Source organism: Calonectris borealis, chromosome 5 (assembly GCF_964195595.1).
Source record: "Calonectris borealis chromosome 5, bCalBor7.hap1.2, whole genome shotgun sequence".
Lineage (NCBI taxonomy): Eukaryota > Metazoa > Chordata > Aves > Procellariiformes > Procellariidae > Calonectris > Calonectris borealis.
In genome coordinates this window covers 19,092,048-19,105,826 of record NC_134316.1, presented here as the reverse complement: position 1 = coordinate 19,105,826, position 13,779 = coordinate 19,092,048, and the positions used below count along the sequence as shown (strand labels likewise).

General features: G+C 36.8%; 1 protein-coding gene across 9 annotated transcripts in view; it reads left to right on the top strand.

Annotated features, from left to right (window-relative positions):
- Positions 1–13,779, top strand: part of DGLUCY (D-glutamate cyclase) — a 51,403-nt gene that overhangs the window by 22,665 nt on the left and 14,959 nt on the right. For 8 of the 9 annotated variants that reach the window (XM_075151259.1, XM_075151257.1, XM_075151260.1 and 5 more), the window contains 7 exons: positions 2,234–2,384; positions 3,074–3,272; positions 4,984–5,134; positions 6,675–6,797; positions 9,085–9,282; positions 11,383–11,643; positions 12,121–12,220. In XM_075151259.1, the coding sequence (XP_075007360.1) occupies positions 2,234–2,384; positions 3,074–3,272; positions 4,984–5,134; positions 6,675–6,797; positions 9,085–9,282; positions 11,383–11,643; positions 12,121–12,220 (1,183 nt within the window). The remainder of the gene's footprint in view (positions 1–2,233; positions 2,385–3,073; positions 3,273–4,983; positions 5,135–6,674; positions 6,798–9,084; positions 9,283–11,382; positions 11,644–12,120; positions 12,221–13,779) is intronic. The other variant, XM_075151258.1, reaches the window with a different exon arrangement.

Here is a 13,779-nt window from a genome sequence, read left to right as displayed (position 1 = left end):
GTAACTTAACTAAAAATACTGTGGCAAGTAGCTGATCAACAAAGCTGTGTGAAGTAGCGTTACTATAACATAAGAACGTTAAGGGTCGTTTTATAGAATCACAGTGAGTCTTGAAATTATGGTTTTCTTTTCCATCAGTACATAAGTTGAAAAATACTAATGGAAAACGTGGTATAATGTTAATAATCTGCAGTTTGCCCCAACTATTTTTAAGTGCATGTATTGCTACAGTTTTAAATGCGTTAGTTTTAACATTTGAAAAAAGTATTGTTTACATACAAAACAAATTCAGACTTCTAGCCATAAGCATACAGCTCTGTTATGCAAAGGCTAAAAAAACGAGGGTAACTGGAATTTCTCAGAATCCTTAAAATCGTCTTACGTTGTTGGGTGATATACTACTAAAATAATTATTTCTTACTGCTCTTATTGTCATTCATCAAAGAAGTTAAAAACTCTTTCTAAAATTCTATGAATTCGGACATGAGTGTGTTGAATTAATGCATGGGTTGATCAGCATGTCCAGCTTCACTAACATTGCTCGTGAATATATTCATAATGATGGATACATATGCAAGTATATAGGTAAACTGATGCAGGAAGGGAAAAATATCTTTTCATCTATAAAGAAAGTAAGGATAGTTATCAGGAGGAGCAATAAAGTTGTCAAAGAGTTCTAACGAAGCTTCCTGAGTTTATAGAATACCTCAAAGTTACCTACAGATTCAGTCTGTCAGCAGTGACTAGTATTTTAAATTCAGTGTTGTCCGAGTTGAATGCACTGACTAAAACCATAGTTTTAAGAATTTGTGAATATCAGCAGCAAAATAGAAAGTGATTGTGGATTTCACATGGACGGCAGGGAATGAAGTTGAGGGGTAACTGAATGTAGTATTTTATTCAGTGGTAAATTTAGTATGTTTATTTAACAAAAATGTAGTTCTATATTTAGCAAGAAACTCTTTCGGTATTTAGTAACTTTTGCTAGTAATAAAATGAATTTTTGTGCTGAGTACTCCCAGGAGAGCAGTTTGTGGGCACATTCAGTATGCAAATACATGCTTACTTCAGCCTTTGCTTTGCATTTTTCCATCAGGAATAGAATTTTATCTTTTGGTTTCTTTGTTAGCTTTGGTCAAGAGTAAGATTTGGCTGATTTTCTACAGCCTTTTAAGGCAGATCATTGATTTCAACTAAATGATTGCCTCTTGGATGACAGAATACCACAGTATTCAAGAAAGTGAGAGCTTCTATGCAGCCTCTTACTTGCCTGTCTGATATCAGACACGGTAATAACTTTTTAAGACAGTATCACTACAGGAGTTAGGGACTGTTAATTGGCAGTTTTATACACCACAGACTAATTGTATTCCAAATTTTCTCTCTGTATTTGAACAGCTGGTATTTACATGCAGGAAAATTAAAATGACATTGATATTAACTACTACTGTTTAGAAAATAAATTTTTGCTAAATAAATGAATGTGAGCTTTCTTCGTTGGTGCTCATTGCAAAAACGTTAATGTCTTTAGAAGCTATCGCATGGTAGTAGTCAACAACCTTTTAAATCAAAGTTGATTCCAAGTGAAGAAAGTATAGCAGTTCTGTTCATTTTAGGTTTTTTAAATTAGAAATAGTAGAAAAGACTGAAATTCAGTGTGACAGGCAAGAGTTTATTCCTGAGCTGTAATTATGTCTGTTAAATTGCAGCCCACAGTAAAATTTCATAGCCAACAAACTCTAAAGAATGGGCTACATAACGCCAAGATACTAGGAGTTTACTGTTGGACTGGCCATGATTTATAGCTTGGTATTAAATAAAAAAAAATGGTGAAAGTGTGGTATGCAATAGCCTTTCTTTGGCTCTGTGCTAACATTTGCAAAGTAAAGCATTTTCCTGTAGAATACTAATTTCCCAGGTTAGGTAATAAATTAAGTTTATATATAAATTCGTAGAAGTGTTTATCAAAGTAATTGTGCTGTCTTCATATTCTAGTACTACCCATGTCTGCCAACTATTTTAGCTGTGAACAACTTCACATACAGAGTACATCTAGCTATGATTTTAAAAACATTTCAAAAAGCTGTTTAATTTAATTACGGAATTCTGAATTAAAAATTTCCTTGAGGTTATTTTTTATAGACCATCTAAAGAAATCTATACAGAAAAGTTACTGTTTCACAAACAAAAAGCTGAATTATTAACCGGTCATTCCTACCTTCTACAATTTCAGGCTATAAACAGGCCAACGTCGTGATTTTGCACAAGTCCCTGGCTGATGACTTTGAGAAGTTTTGCCATGCAAATGATGGACCCCTGCCACTGCTGTACAGAAGTAAACCAGGTGAATGGGCATGTCCTCTCAGCAGTGATTCTGATATCAGGTAACTACAGACCAACTCTGCTTCTCAACGTTCTGCAGTAAATGCCGGTGGTGATTAGGAGGATTTCAGGGAACAGCCTGCTCACACTGTTGTACATTTCGAACAAGTTTCTTTTCTTGGAGTTATACCTTTGAATGAAAACTATGCATGAGTATAACAGCCTGATCGTCTTGTTCTTGAGAAACATGTTATGATAATTGTCAGCATTACAAGTATTTCTCTCATGCAAAAGTGGAATTTTGTGTAATTTCTAAATACTTCGCGGTCTGACCCATAGATAATAGGGTTTTACCTTAGTTTTATTTGATAGTAATGCAGGCATGGTGACCGCATGGTATTTGTAGGGTCTCTGAAATTTGAAAGCTATGCTTCTGTAGTAAACACTAAAAGCAAGACTTAAAAGAGCTCCCTAATTTCTGAAGCCCAGAGACAAGATACGTATAAGGGACATTTACCTATAAAACCTAAAAAATACCAAACTCTAATGTGTTCTGTTTACTGGCTTGTTTTTGTGCAGAATAAGGTGTTCTGGGGTTTTTGCATGTGTTTGTTTCATTGTACTCAGAAAGAAAATAAATGGATAAAGTAGGCTGTATTTTGTGGTTTGATACTGGGTTAATGTCAATTCAAACTATTCACCCAGATTTCAAAAAATATGATAAAGCTGTGATAACTTCTTATTTCACTAGAACTGACTGCCTACAGTACAGAATATATGAGCACGGAGCTTATACTGGATCACTGAAGAGCCTAAAGGACTATTCTGAACAACTTAAGGACATGGTGACTTTTTATTTAGGCTGCAGCTTCTCTTTTGAAAAAGCAGTCCAAAATGCTGGCATTCCCATAAGAAATGTTGAGCAAAAATGTAATGTAAGCATGTATAAGGTAAGTATACGCACACACACGGAGTCTTTGTTGTAACTTTGCCTTTGAGTATTTGTTCATACTCACATTATGTGCATATATCTATTGCTCAAAATCAGATCTTTTTTTCCCTACCTGCATAGTAACTTTAGGCATGTGCTAGTACTGAGTGCACAAAAATAGAGGGTAAAATATGCCCAGCCTCAGTTCAGTGCTTTTCTCAACTTCCTGCAAGGCCGATCTGCTTTTTTATTCATTTATGGTGACAAAGTTTTTCCCTGTGTGCTGTGGCAGCCATTTCATTTGGATTCTGGTTTGCCTTCTCTGTTTCAACCGATGACCCATGCACTATTCTGACCATGCCTTTATACATGTCCTGCTCTCCATACCAGCTCCAGCTTGCAGTAGGATTATTCCTTTTAGGAGCCATGACAGTAGCAGTTTCTTCTGCACGTGTGATTGATAGCCACATTTTGGATTTTTTCTGTGACAGTAGAGCATTTAAACTGCATATTTGCTATGAACCCAGACCTCTGGGACAGATGATGTTCCCAAAAACGTGAGGTATCTACCATAGAACTGAAAATTATAACTGGCTCAGAAAGTTTATAGTGCAGATTTTAATGTTGGCAGAAGTCCTAGAATAATTCTGGCTCCAGTAGGTAGACCCTTTAATATTATAACACTTAAGTACACATCTGCAGGCCTTTTTCATATAGTTCGTATGCTGTTCTACTAGACAAAGGTTGTTGTTGTTTTCAGTGTTTGTTGTTTTCAAAAATTGTTGTTTGTTGTTTTCAAAATCTTTTTGCTATACTCCTGGTCAAAATGAAGGCACAAATCTTTCTCATACGCGAGTCCTTCTACCAAGCTTAAAGAAAAAAAATATGACTATGTATCTGCTTATAACATTTCAGAATTAGGAAAATTTCATAGCTTATAGTACATCAATACTGTGAAGAACAGGGCGTTTCTTCAGTGACAGGTGTAACAATTTTTATTATAAAGATTGTTAATGAGCATTTTCTAAACAGCTCTAGCTGTCTACATATCTTGTTTACGTTCAAATGCAACTTAGATATCAGACATTTTGTTCTAAAAAACTGGACTGCTTTATTTCTGAATAGAAGAGGTGCTTCAGCATCCCAGTCAGTGGTGATGGTGAATTCCATAGAACCTTTCTAGAGGCACAAAAGATTAAGATTTTGCATGTGTGGAACTGGCATACTGCTTCTGTAGAAGTGGGTACTGCCAGCAGCAGGAGTTCCTGACCCTTGCATCTTACAGAACACTGTAGCTCGCCTGAATTCAAATACAGAGAATAGATTCAGACCAAGTCGATTTGTTGCTGCGTGATACTTTTTATTAGCTTTTTCCCTGTCTGTATAGGGAGCGCACAGTTATTTTCTGACAATATTCAGAATATACTGAGCTCACCACACTGTGTGCTGTATCTACCAAAGCAAGAAATGCATGATGTTGAAAATTTTAGTGATCGATACAAAGAAGCTCAAGGATGGAATATTTCACTCCTGCACTGCTGGATCTTACAGGGAAAAAAAAATTATGGGATGCTAAGAAATTTTTTTTTTTCAAAGGATTTAAAATGAATGTTAGTATACAGCCTTTCTAAACTCAAGTACAGCACAAATTTTTAGATTTATTTCTTCTAATACTGTAGAAGTATTATTCAGTATTCCTGCTAACGCCTTGGATTCTTTTAAACTGCCAGACAGCTGTGCCTTGCTACAGTGTTTCTCCTTTTCGCTGCAACTTAGTAGTCACAATGAGACCTGTTCCTGCAAGCAGGTTGGAAGCAGCTGTGCTGGCAACATCGGGATTAAAAGCAGCCCATGGAGCCCCAATTCACATGGGTGACCCTGGTCAGTGCTTTTCATGTTTCACTCTGCCTGCGCTTCACTGTGTATAAAAATGGAGGGGGGAACCACGGGAAGTGGGAGGACTGAAATACCTGCAGCAGTAAATTTATTAAGTTTTAATCCTTTCTACTGGTCACAAACCTGAATTTAAAAAAAAAAAAAAAAAAAAAAGAAAAGAAAAAAAGAAGGTTTTGAATGAGCTGAACACAAAGGTTTCTTGAATAAAAGATAGCTGTCTAATGTAGATAAATTAAGTTGTATGGCAGGGGTGTTTTCGTAAAGAGTGTAATCACATTTTTCTAAAATGTATGCAGTTTCATTTATATGTGAATACTTTCTTGCTGTCAGAGATTCCAGTGACAGGGTAGCAATGATTGACAGCATGGGGAGAAGTATGTGTGGATGCATTTTGTGTCTTAGCGGATGACTGTGAAAGTAAATACTGCATTATTTTTAAAAATACTGAAATAGGATACGTTGAGCACAACACTTAAGACAGAATAAATAGAAGTATAACAAGAATATATATTTTTTAAGAAATCCAGCTCAAACAAGTATAGGCCTATTCTTTGCAAGGGAAAGCTGAAAAAAAATCATAAAACAGGAAGCTGTTTGGAAAAAACCAAAACCAAACCAAACACCTGTAAGATGAAGATAGATTACAATAAAAAAAAAAAAATTCCCCTCTGTCAATCAGTAGACTCATGGGCTGCATACACAGAAGGATCACATTGCAGAGCATGGAAGGAGATGTCATCGGTAACAGTATTCCCCAGTAATATATTTGGTCTGACTGCTTAAATCTGGGGAACTAGTAATAAGTCATTACTTTGAGTACAGCAACAAGATGATTGGGCAAGTAAGGGTCTCCACTATTTATTTCTTTTTAACAGAAAAGAGTAAATTATTATATATACAGATCATATAAATTAATTCCAGAAAAGACAGTGGTGTATTAAAGCATCTGAAGAATTTAAAACCAAGGGAAGAGAACAAGTGCTTAGAATGACCCAGAATGTTACAAGTAGGTGTTAGAATAAAGCAAAAGACAATTTAGTGAAAGCTGGATAAGAGTGAGATGTAGTTATCTAACCCAGAGAGGTAAAAGAGTGGTTGCTCATTTCTCTAGCTAAAGAACGTAGGAAGCTAAAGCAGTAAAAAACATGTTCTAGAAAGAACCCATTTTGCATCGCAGTCATTTATTCTTGTTTGCCAGTGTTATGAATGTAATTCTTCTGTTGATAGAGAAGATTTATAATATCTTGGAAACTCAGCATACATGTCTAGCTTGTATTTTGTTGCAGAAATAAAGTGAATACATTTTTACTGATGTCATCAAGTACAAAAAGGGAAAACAAGTCAGCTCAGGTTCTGGGGACACGCACTTAAAGGCAAACTAAATATGCCATTTCAGTGGGACTTGCCACTGTTGCAATTCTAGCTTAGTGTCATTGAATGATGTTTGGGGTCTGCCCCTCCCGCAGCTTTGCAGTAGCACTGCTTAATTGGAATCTCTCGTTATTTCATTTTTGATCAATTCAAGGTCTGCTGGGAATACAAGATCTTTCCAAACCAGATTATGGAGATCCAGTTCACCTTCACGCTGGTGATATTCCAGTGTATTGGGCCTGTGGAGTTACAGGAGTAGAAGCAGTCATCAACTGCAGTATGTACTATACTTGGAGACTCTTTTTAAATTATCCTTCAATCTCTTTTTCCCCTCTCTTTTTTTTTTTTTTTAAACATGGACTGAATGAGTTGGCTGATTAGCAGGCTTGATTTTAGGGTGAGCTAAAAAACACCCCAACCAAACAACAAAAAAACCTGTGGCAGGACTATTCTCCATTGTGAAATACAGGTCTATCTTCAAGGAAGTTCTTACTGAAATTCCATCACTTTTGTTTGAGTATTTTAAAGGCAGAAATCTAAAGCTCTGGCAGCATCAAAACATCTTTTTTAAGCATTATTAAATACTAGAAGTTTAAAGGCATTCTTTTTTAAGCTTCTTCCTTTTAAAATATTGTTTTGTATTACACTACAGTAAAACAATAATAAAGGGAAAAGAGAAAAAAACAAAAGGGAAAAAAAAAAAAAGCAGCCAGAAATCTTTCCAAAATGTTGTCAAGAGCTAGCAAATTGATTGACCTGGAAAAGAATTTTGAGCTTTTAGGTTTTGCTCTAAAATGAAGTAAATGTGACACACTTTACGTAAATGAAGCTTTATCCTCCGCATGGAGCTGTCCTTCACTTTATCCAGTCATTTATAACAGGCATGAGCACAAAGGGCAAGGAAATGCAACTAAACCGTAGTGACAGTATTATATACAGCTCTAAATCACTAGTGCTTAATGAAATCTTATATTTTAGTTCTTACTGAAAAAGAAGCTTAATAATCATAGGCAGTATAACTGGGAGAGCCTTGGAACATCATCTGCTTCATCCTTCTCTCCTTGCAGGATCTGCTATATCCTTGTGGTTCCTTACAGATGTTTATCTAAACTGCTCTCAACACCTGCTGTAAATATGTTCAGCACTAGGCGCAGACTTCTTTTTCTTTCTCACATACAATTCCTTTTCTCCAGTCCCAAATCCAAACTCTTTTCTGTGTTCTTCAGCAGTTTTATTCATCTTCCTCATACATCTTTGTTGCAGGGAAAGGCGAGAAAAAGTTTGCCAACCTCTCTACAATCTGTTGCCCAAAGCAGCTGTCTATTCTGCCTTTTCCTGGAACTGGCTTTTACTTTTGTTTATTTCTCCATTTTCTGTGTTAAAACCAGTTGTCATTAATGCATTCCAGGAATTTTCTGGCAGTTTGTATCTTTCTGTGCTCCTTTTTCATCTAGATAGTCAAAATTCTGCCATACCACTAGTACCTACACTTTAGATGAATCTGCTAGCTTCTCACAAAAAATACTGTCTACTCACATGGTTTGGTGAGGTATATTAAACCTCAACAACCATGTTCCCCAGCTGCTTTTAAATTAACTAGCCATAGACTTCTAACAGATCTACCACAGATCAAGCACATATGTACTTGTTAAATATCTCCTTCCTTTTCACCATCCTAACAAAGAAAGATTTTGCTTGAACCACTTGTGATTTATCCAACAACATACTAATTTTGCCAAATCAAGTATAATCTAGATCAAGACTTCTGGAATTAGTATAAAGACAGCAAATATTTTCAGTAGGGAGCTACGATGCTATCAGGTCTATATAAGCTTATTGTTCACCAGGGTTTTAGATGCTACTCATATTCCCTTTGACAAGGCTTACTGGTCACCTTTTGTCATTTTTCCTTGCCAGTTTATAGGTCTCCTAGCTAGGTTGGCAAGACACTGCGCAGACATGCTATTCCCCATTTTCTTAATCCAATAAAGGACTACTGCTAGCCAGCAGGCAGTAGTTGACATAGTTTTGTCATATCACTATTACAAGGATATTCAAAGGTACAAGAGAGATGCTATAGCTTCCAGCAGCACTCTAGAACCTAGAAAATTAACTTATTCTTATGGAAAGAGTATCACCAACACACTGTGCAAGTTTAAGCATTAACTTGTTCTTATGTCAGTGCACTAGTTTCTTCATGCACATCAAACCCAGTTTTCAGATTTGCCAATTCCTGACAGACTTCCTTGGAGGGTACCAGTGTTCAGTTCCTCAGTTGCCTCAAGTTTATACCAAAAAGGATATTGTAGAAAAACCTGATCTCAACTACCCATGTGAGCTTTTTAAAAGTGAAAACATTTTCAGATGTATATGCATACATTTCTTTCTCAAAATGTATTAATTGCTGCAGTGTAACTTAAAATATCTGCTGTTTTTATGATATAATTGTCATCAGGCAGGGATTCTGTGTTGTTAAATTAAATAGTTTTTTGTGATTTTATCATTCTGATATTTCAATATATTGCAATAACAACATGTTTAATTGAAGTTTTCACCCATTTTAGGAGCTCCATTAGCTTTTACTCATTCTCCTGGCTGCATGTTCATTACCGACCTAAAGAATGACAGTGTCACAGTCAGATCGTCAAGAGAAGTCCCACAAGTCCATTGCATTTCTCAAGATCCTCTGCGTTATAGTATTGTGTCAGCAGAAGCAGCCCAAAAGATAAGGACTCTAGAGGCCCTAATTGGAATAGATCCAGGTAAAAACAAAAACTCACTTCCTTTAGTGGATTTGTTATGAGGTAGATATGACCTATCCTGCTTTTTTAGATATTCATAAAGTTCAAGAGCACGGTAAGAATCTAAAGGCAATTTTAAGATTTTAAAAATTCTTAGTGGAATACAGCGAGTTAATATAACTAGGTCTTACATTTTCTGTTGCCGTACTAAATATCAGAGTCTGGCCAAAACCATTCAACCTTATGGGTAATGGAATATCTGATCCTGATGACTGTATACTCTCAAAGTACACAGAAGCATCGATGTTTACAGCAGCCTGGAGAGTCCACAGGGCATAAGAACTGTTACTGAATAAAATGAAATTGGTATATAAAGTACAGGGCACCTCAGCATGCTGGTAACAGCTACATGGGTATTCACTGTTGAGTAAATAGCACGTTTCTTTACATATATTCATGACTACTGTGCTCCTACCACAAAATTCTAGTAGTTGCATGTGTTTTTCAAACAAACCTCTCTGATGGGTGGAATTACATTAAGCTCTGCTGACATATTCATCACTGAGGTGTTTTGTGATGGGCTGAAGTGACCTGATCACCACAGAAGGTTGAGAGGTAGGGCTGCATGTGTGCACAAGGAAGATGAGAAGGAAATAAAGGCAAACTGAATAGCGCAACCATTCCTAAAATGCACACTGAATTAGTCCCCTCTGTCTGCTGTAAATTCTGATCTCAGTTTCCCATAAGTTTTCTGAAATCCTCTGTAGGCAGTAGTGGAAAACAGCTTACGCCCAGCTCTCCCAAGCTCCGGGTTTGGGCTGTGTGCATATGTTTGTGTCTGTTTATTTTTACTCACAAGGCCTCTCCTTTTCCCACTCTCTGGGGATCAGCTTGGCGCAGTGCCGTGCTCTGCAGAAATACAGGACCTAACTTAAGAGTTAGCTCGTTTTATTGCTGAAGGAGAGTACAGTACTTTATCTCAGTTAATATACCCCACTTCTCAGAGACTAATATTCCCTGATTTTGTTACTTAAGTTTTGTTCAGAACTTTTTTCTGTGTCTGCTATCTGTGTATTGCCTGTATGTTATGTAGAAGGAACAGAGGGAGAAATGGCAAAGGGGAAATTGAGGACAAAAAGAGGAAAGTGTGGGGCAGGGGGGAAGGTGAGAAAGGTGAAGATGTGAGGAGGCCAGCAAACAATAGTGAGGAGTTACCTCTCGCCATCAGCCCATGAATGTTGGCACCTCATGCTGGTATTCGTGGTTTTCAGAAGTGCTAGCAAGTCAAAAGGACTTTGCTGTGAACTTGTGTTTCCGAGTGCCAGGGAAGGGAGAGGGGATAGGAAGTGTTTGAACAATGAAAGACATACACAGATAACGCAGTGTTGCCTCTTTAGGGACTGACCCATGAGAAGAGACATCTGTTAATATTCACCTATTTCTCAAGGTCAGATAACATGGTTCTCTACTATATGAAGTGTTACAAGACCTTTTAGCAGTCACCTGGATACCACTGTATTAATTGAGTTTATAAAGTCCCCTGGTGACTTGCAGTGTCTCTGAAACCTCACTTCTGTGGTTAATCATTTCATTAAGTGGAATTTATTTGGGAATCCCCTAAGGGGGTAGAGTTAAACAGAGACAAAGGACCAGCTTACTCTTCTGAAGTCTGCATCAAAACTTCTGTAAGATCTGGGATGCTTGAGTTGCAATCTAGCTTCGGTAGCCAGACATGGTTTAGCGTGCCTGTCACCACAGATGAGAGGAAAGCAGGGAGCCAAAGGAAAGGAAGCAATACGCAATAAGCTCTCAGAAGAAGAAAAAGCTATTTACACTAATACCTAGAAATGCTAGGTATAGTAATTTAAAAAATTCAGTTAACTGAAATTCTTAACCTGGAAGTACAGCCCATTATCTTCATTACTCATATCCTACACCTTCCCAGGTTTCCTGAGGAAATTACCCCAATTCCTGCCTTGACCAGAAGTTTTTCTTTTTTTTTTTTTTTTTTTTTTTTAACCCTTTTTATGTCCTTAAAGTATGCAAGTTCACCCACACAGAAACTTCAAAAGGAGGACGATATATTGAAGCGTACTGCTCTCTTTAAAAACACTTTTATAGGAGACCGGGGTATAATTCATCTGCACCGCCAGGACGAGCTGCTGAAGGCTTGCCTGTCCATTTCCCATGCTCGGTCGGTGCTGATAACAACGGGATTTCCTACCCACTTCGCTTATGAGCCACCAGAAGAGAACGACGGGCCCCCAGGAGCCCTTGCTATTGCAGCTATATTGCAGGCCTTGGAGAAAGAGGTTGCCATAGTAACAGATCAGAGAGCCATGAATCTGAATAAAAAGATTATTGAAGAGGCTGTTCAGCTAGGTAAGACACACGTTTTGCAGGTTTTATCTTGCCAATTTGAGCCAAGGTTGCTTCAGTTAATCTCACTGCCACTTAGTACAGGATTTTTTTTTTTCCAGAGAATGAACTGGAGTTCATCCTCTAAGCTCTGATCAGCGTTCCTACGATGACATTTTGTTAAACCTAGCTGGCATCAAGTTAATGCTTATGTGTGGGTACTGACTCTGGATTAGCTGTTTGTGATGAATTCTGGATGTCTGTTCTTATTCTTGTAGACCTGTTTTCTATCTCAAGGTCCCATTTACTAGCATTAACATCCAAACGAGTTTAATTTCAAGTAAGGATGCAGGGAGCTTATCAGGAACTGTGAAGAGACATTGAGTCCTTACTATTCTAACTGGGGGTTTTGGGTTGTTTTTTTTTTTTTAAAGTTACTCACACACACATCAAAAAAAAAAAAGGGACACAGTATCTGAATTGTATTTTGTTTTCCTGTAGGAATCCTGAAGAGACCTGTCCCTCTATTGAGTTATCAAAGGGAAAGTGCTGATTCAGCTTTAATGTTTTTGTGTGAAAATAGGAATCCTGGAAGACCTAGGTATGTGTATTCAGTTTTTGAGAGCAGGTCACACCTCTACTGTGTAAAGTTATAATAAAAATTATGACGATGATGTAGTGGTTACAAGTAAATCCTTGAGACTTGGAAAGAACAGAACAAACTTTGAAGCCAAACATTGGTATTGGAGCACACAGAGTACAGAATTTCATGTTATTCTGCAATTATGCAATTCTGGAATACAAAAAAGAAATGATACTTCATATATCAATAGCTCTTTTCCTTTGAAAAATTTCTAAAAACTTTTCATCTGTTATTCCATAGATATAGATATATACACACACAGTATATATTATTTTACCAGTTTTTAAATTGGTGAGAAAATCAGAAAGGGGAAGTATTACGTCAGAGTCAGTGAAAGAGCTAGGAAAACAGTTGTGGAGTGTGTTCACTTTCTAGAGGTTTGGCTCAAGTCTGACAACTGGGGAATCTGATTTGATTTAATAAAATGTCATGCGTTTGTAATAATGTGAAAGTGATCATCCTATTGTCTTCAGGCAGCCAAAGCCAAAATTATAGATGTATGCATGCACTTCTCGATATTGATTTGAACTGTTTGCATATGCATTGTTGAGTATGCAATGTTGGGCAAAAATTCAGATTTATGCAAAGTGTGATTAGGGTTAAGGCACTGGAGAATTTGCTAAGTAGCTGTACACACATTTCATTACTTAGCAGGCAACTTACATTTCCTTTAAGTAGGCATACATTGCTCATTTTTATTGATCTTTCTTTGTAAAGCATTTTAATGTAGTTGCCTTCAGTTTGTTCTCTTTAATAAAAAGATCTTTCACCCTGGTATTTGCTTCATCAACTTACTCAATTCCCATTTCTTTCCACAGGTTAGTGTATGCTATAATCATATGCTGTAATAGTATGCACGATACTGTCTTCATTTTTTATGTATTGTTTTAAAAAAGTGTTTTATAGCTATGCATAATATAATTACAGCCAGTTTCTATTTCAGTTGATCCCACAGTCCCAAAAAGCTAAAGTAAGTCTTTCTTTAAAGTAGACAGCTAACCTGCTTAAGGTCTCTGGAGTCACAGTAGATACCGACCCATAAAAACATTAAGTAGTTCAGCAGAATTAGTAATCTCTCAACAGTAAAATTGGAGAAACAGAAGCAAAATAACTTAATACTAACATACAGTGGCAGAACTGAGTACTGAAATTCTGCTTAAAATATAGGACATCTGCAGTATATCTGTCTATTTTCATAACTAGCAAAATAGTCATAGACTTAAAGAAAAATCCCCCAAATCTAAAGCCCAAACCAAAAAGCTCCCTAACTAGAAACAAATGAACATTTGCCAAGCAACATACTTTAAGCAGAGACTATATTTACACTAACAAGGGTTTAGATGATCATTAATTTGCTACTTTTTTGTTTTCTTTGAAAAAACTTCTAGAGACTAATGTCTTACAAGATATTATGTATTTTAACATGAAACAGAGCAAGGCCAGATGGCTGACCCAAAGCATTTCAGGAACTTCTCCATTTCTTGGTGGTAAATATGGTTTGAGGGAGTTGCACTAAA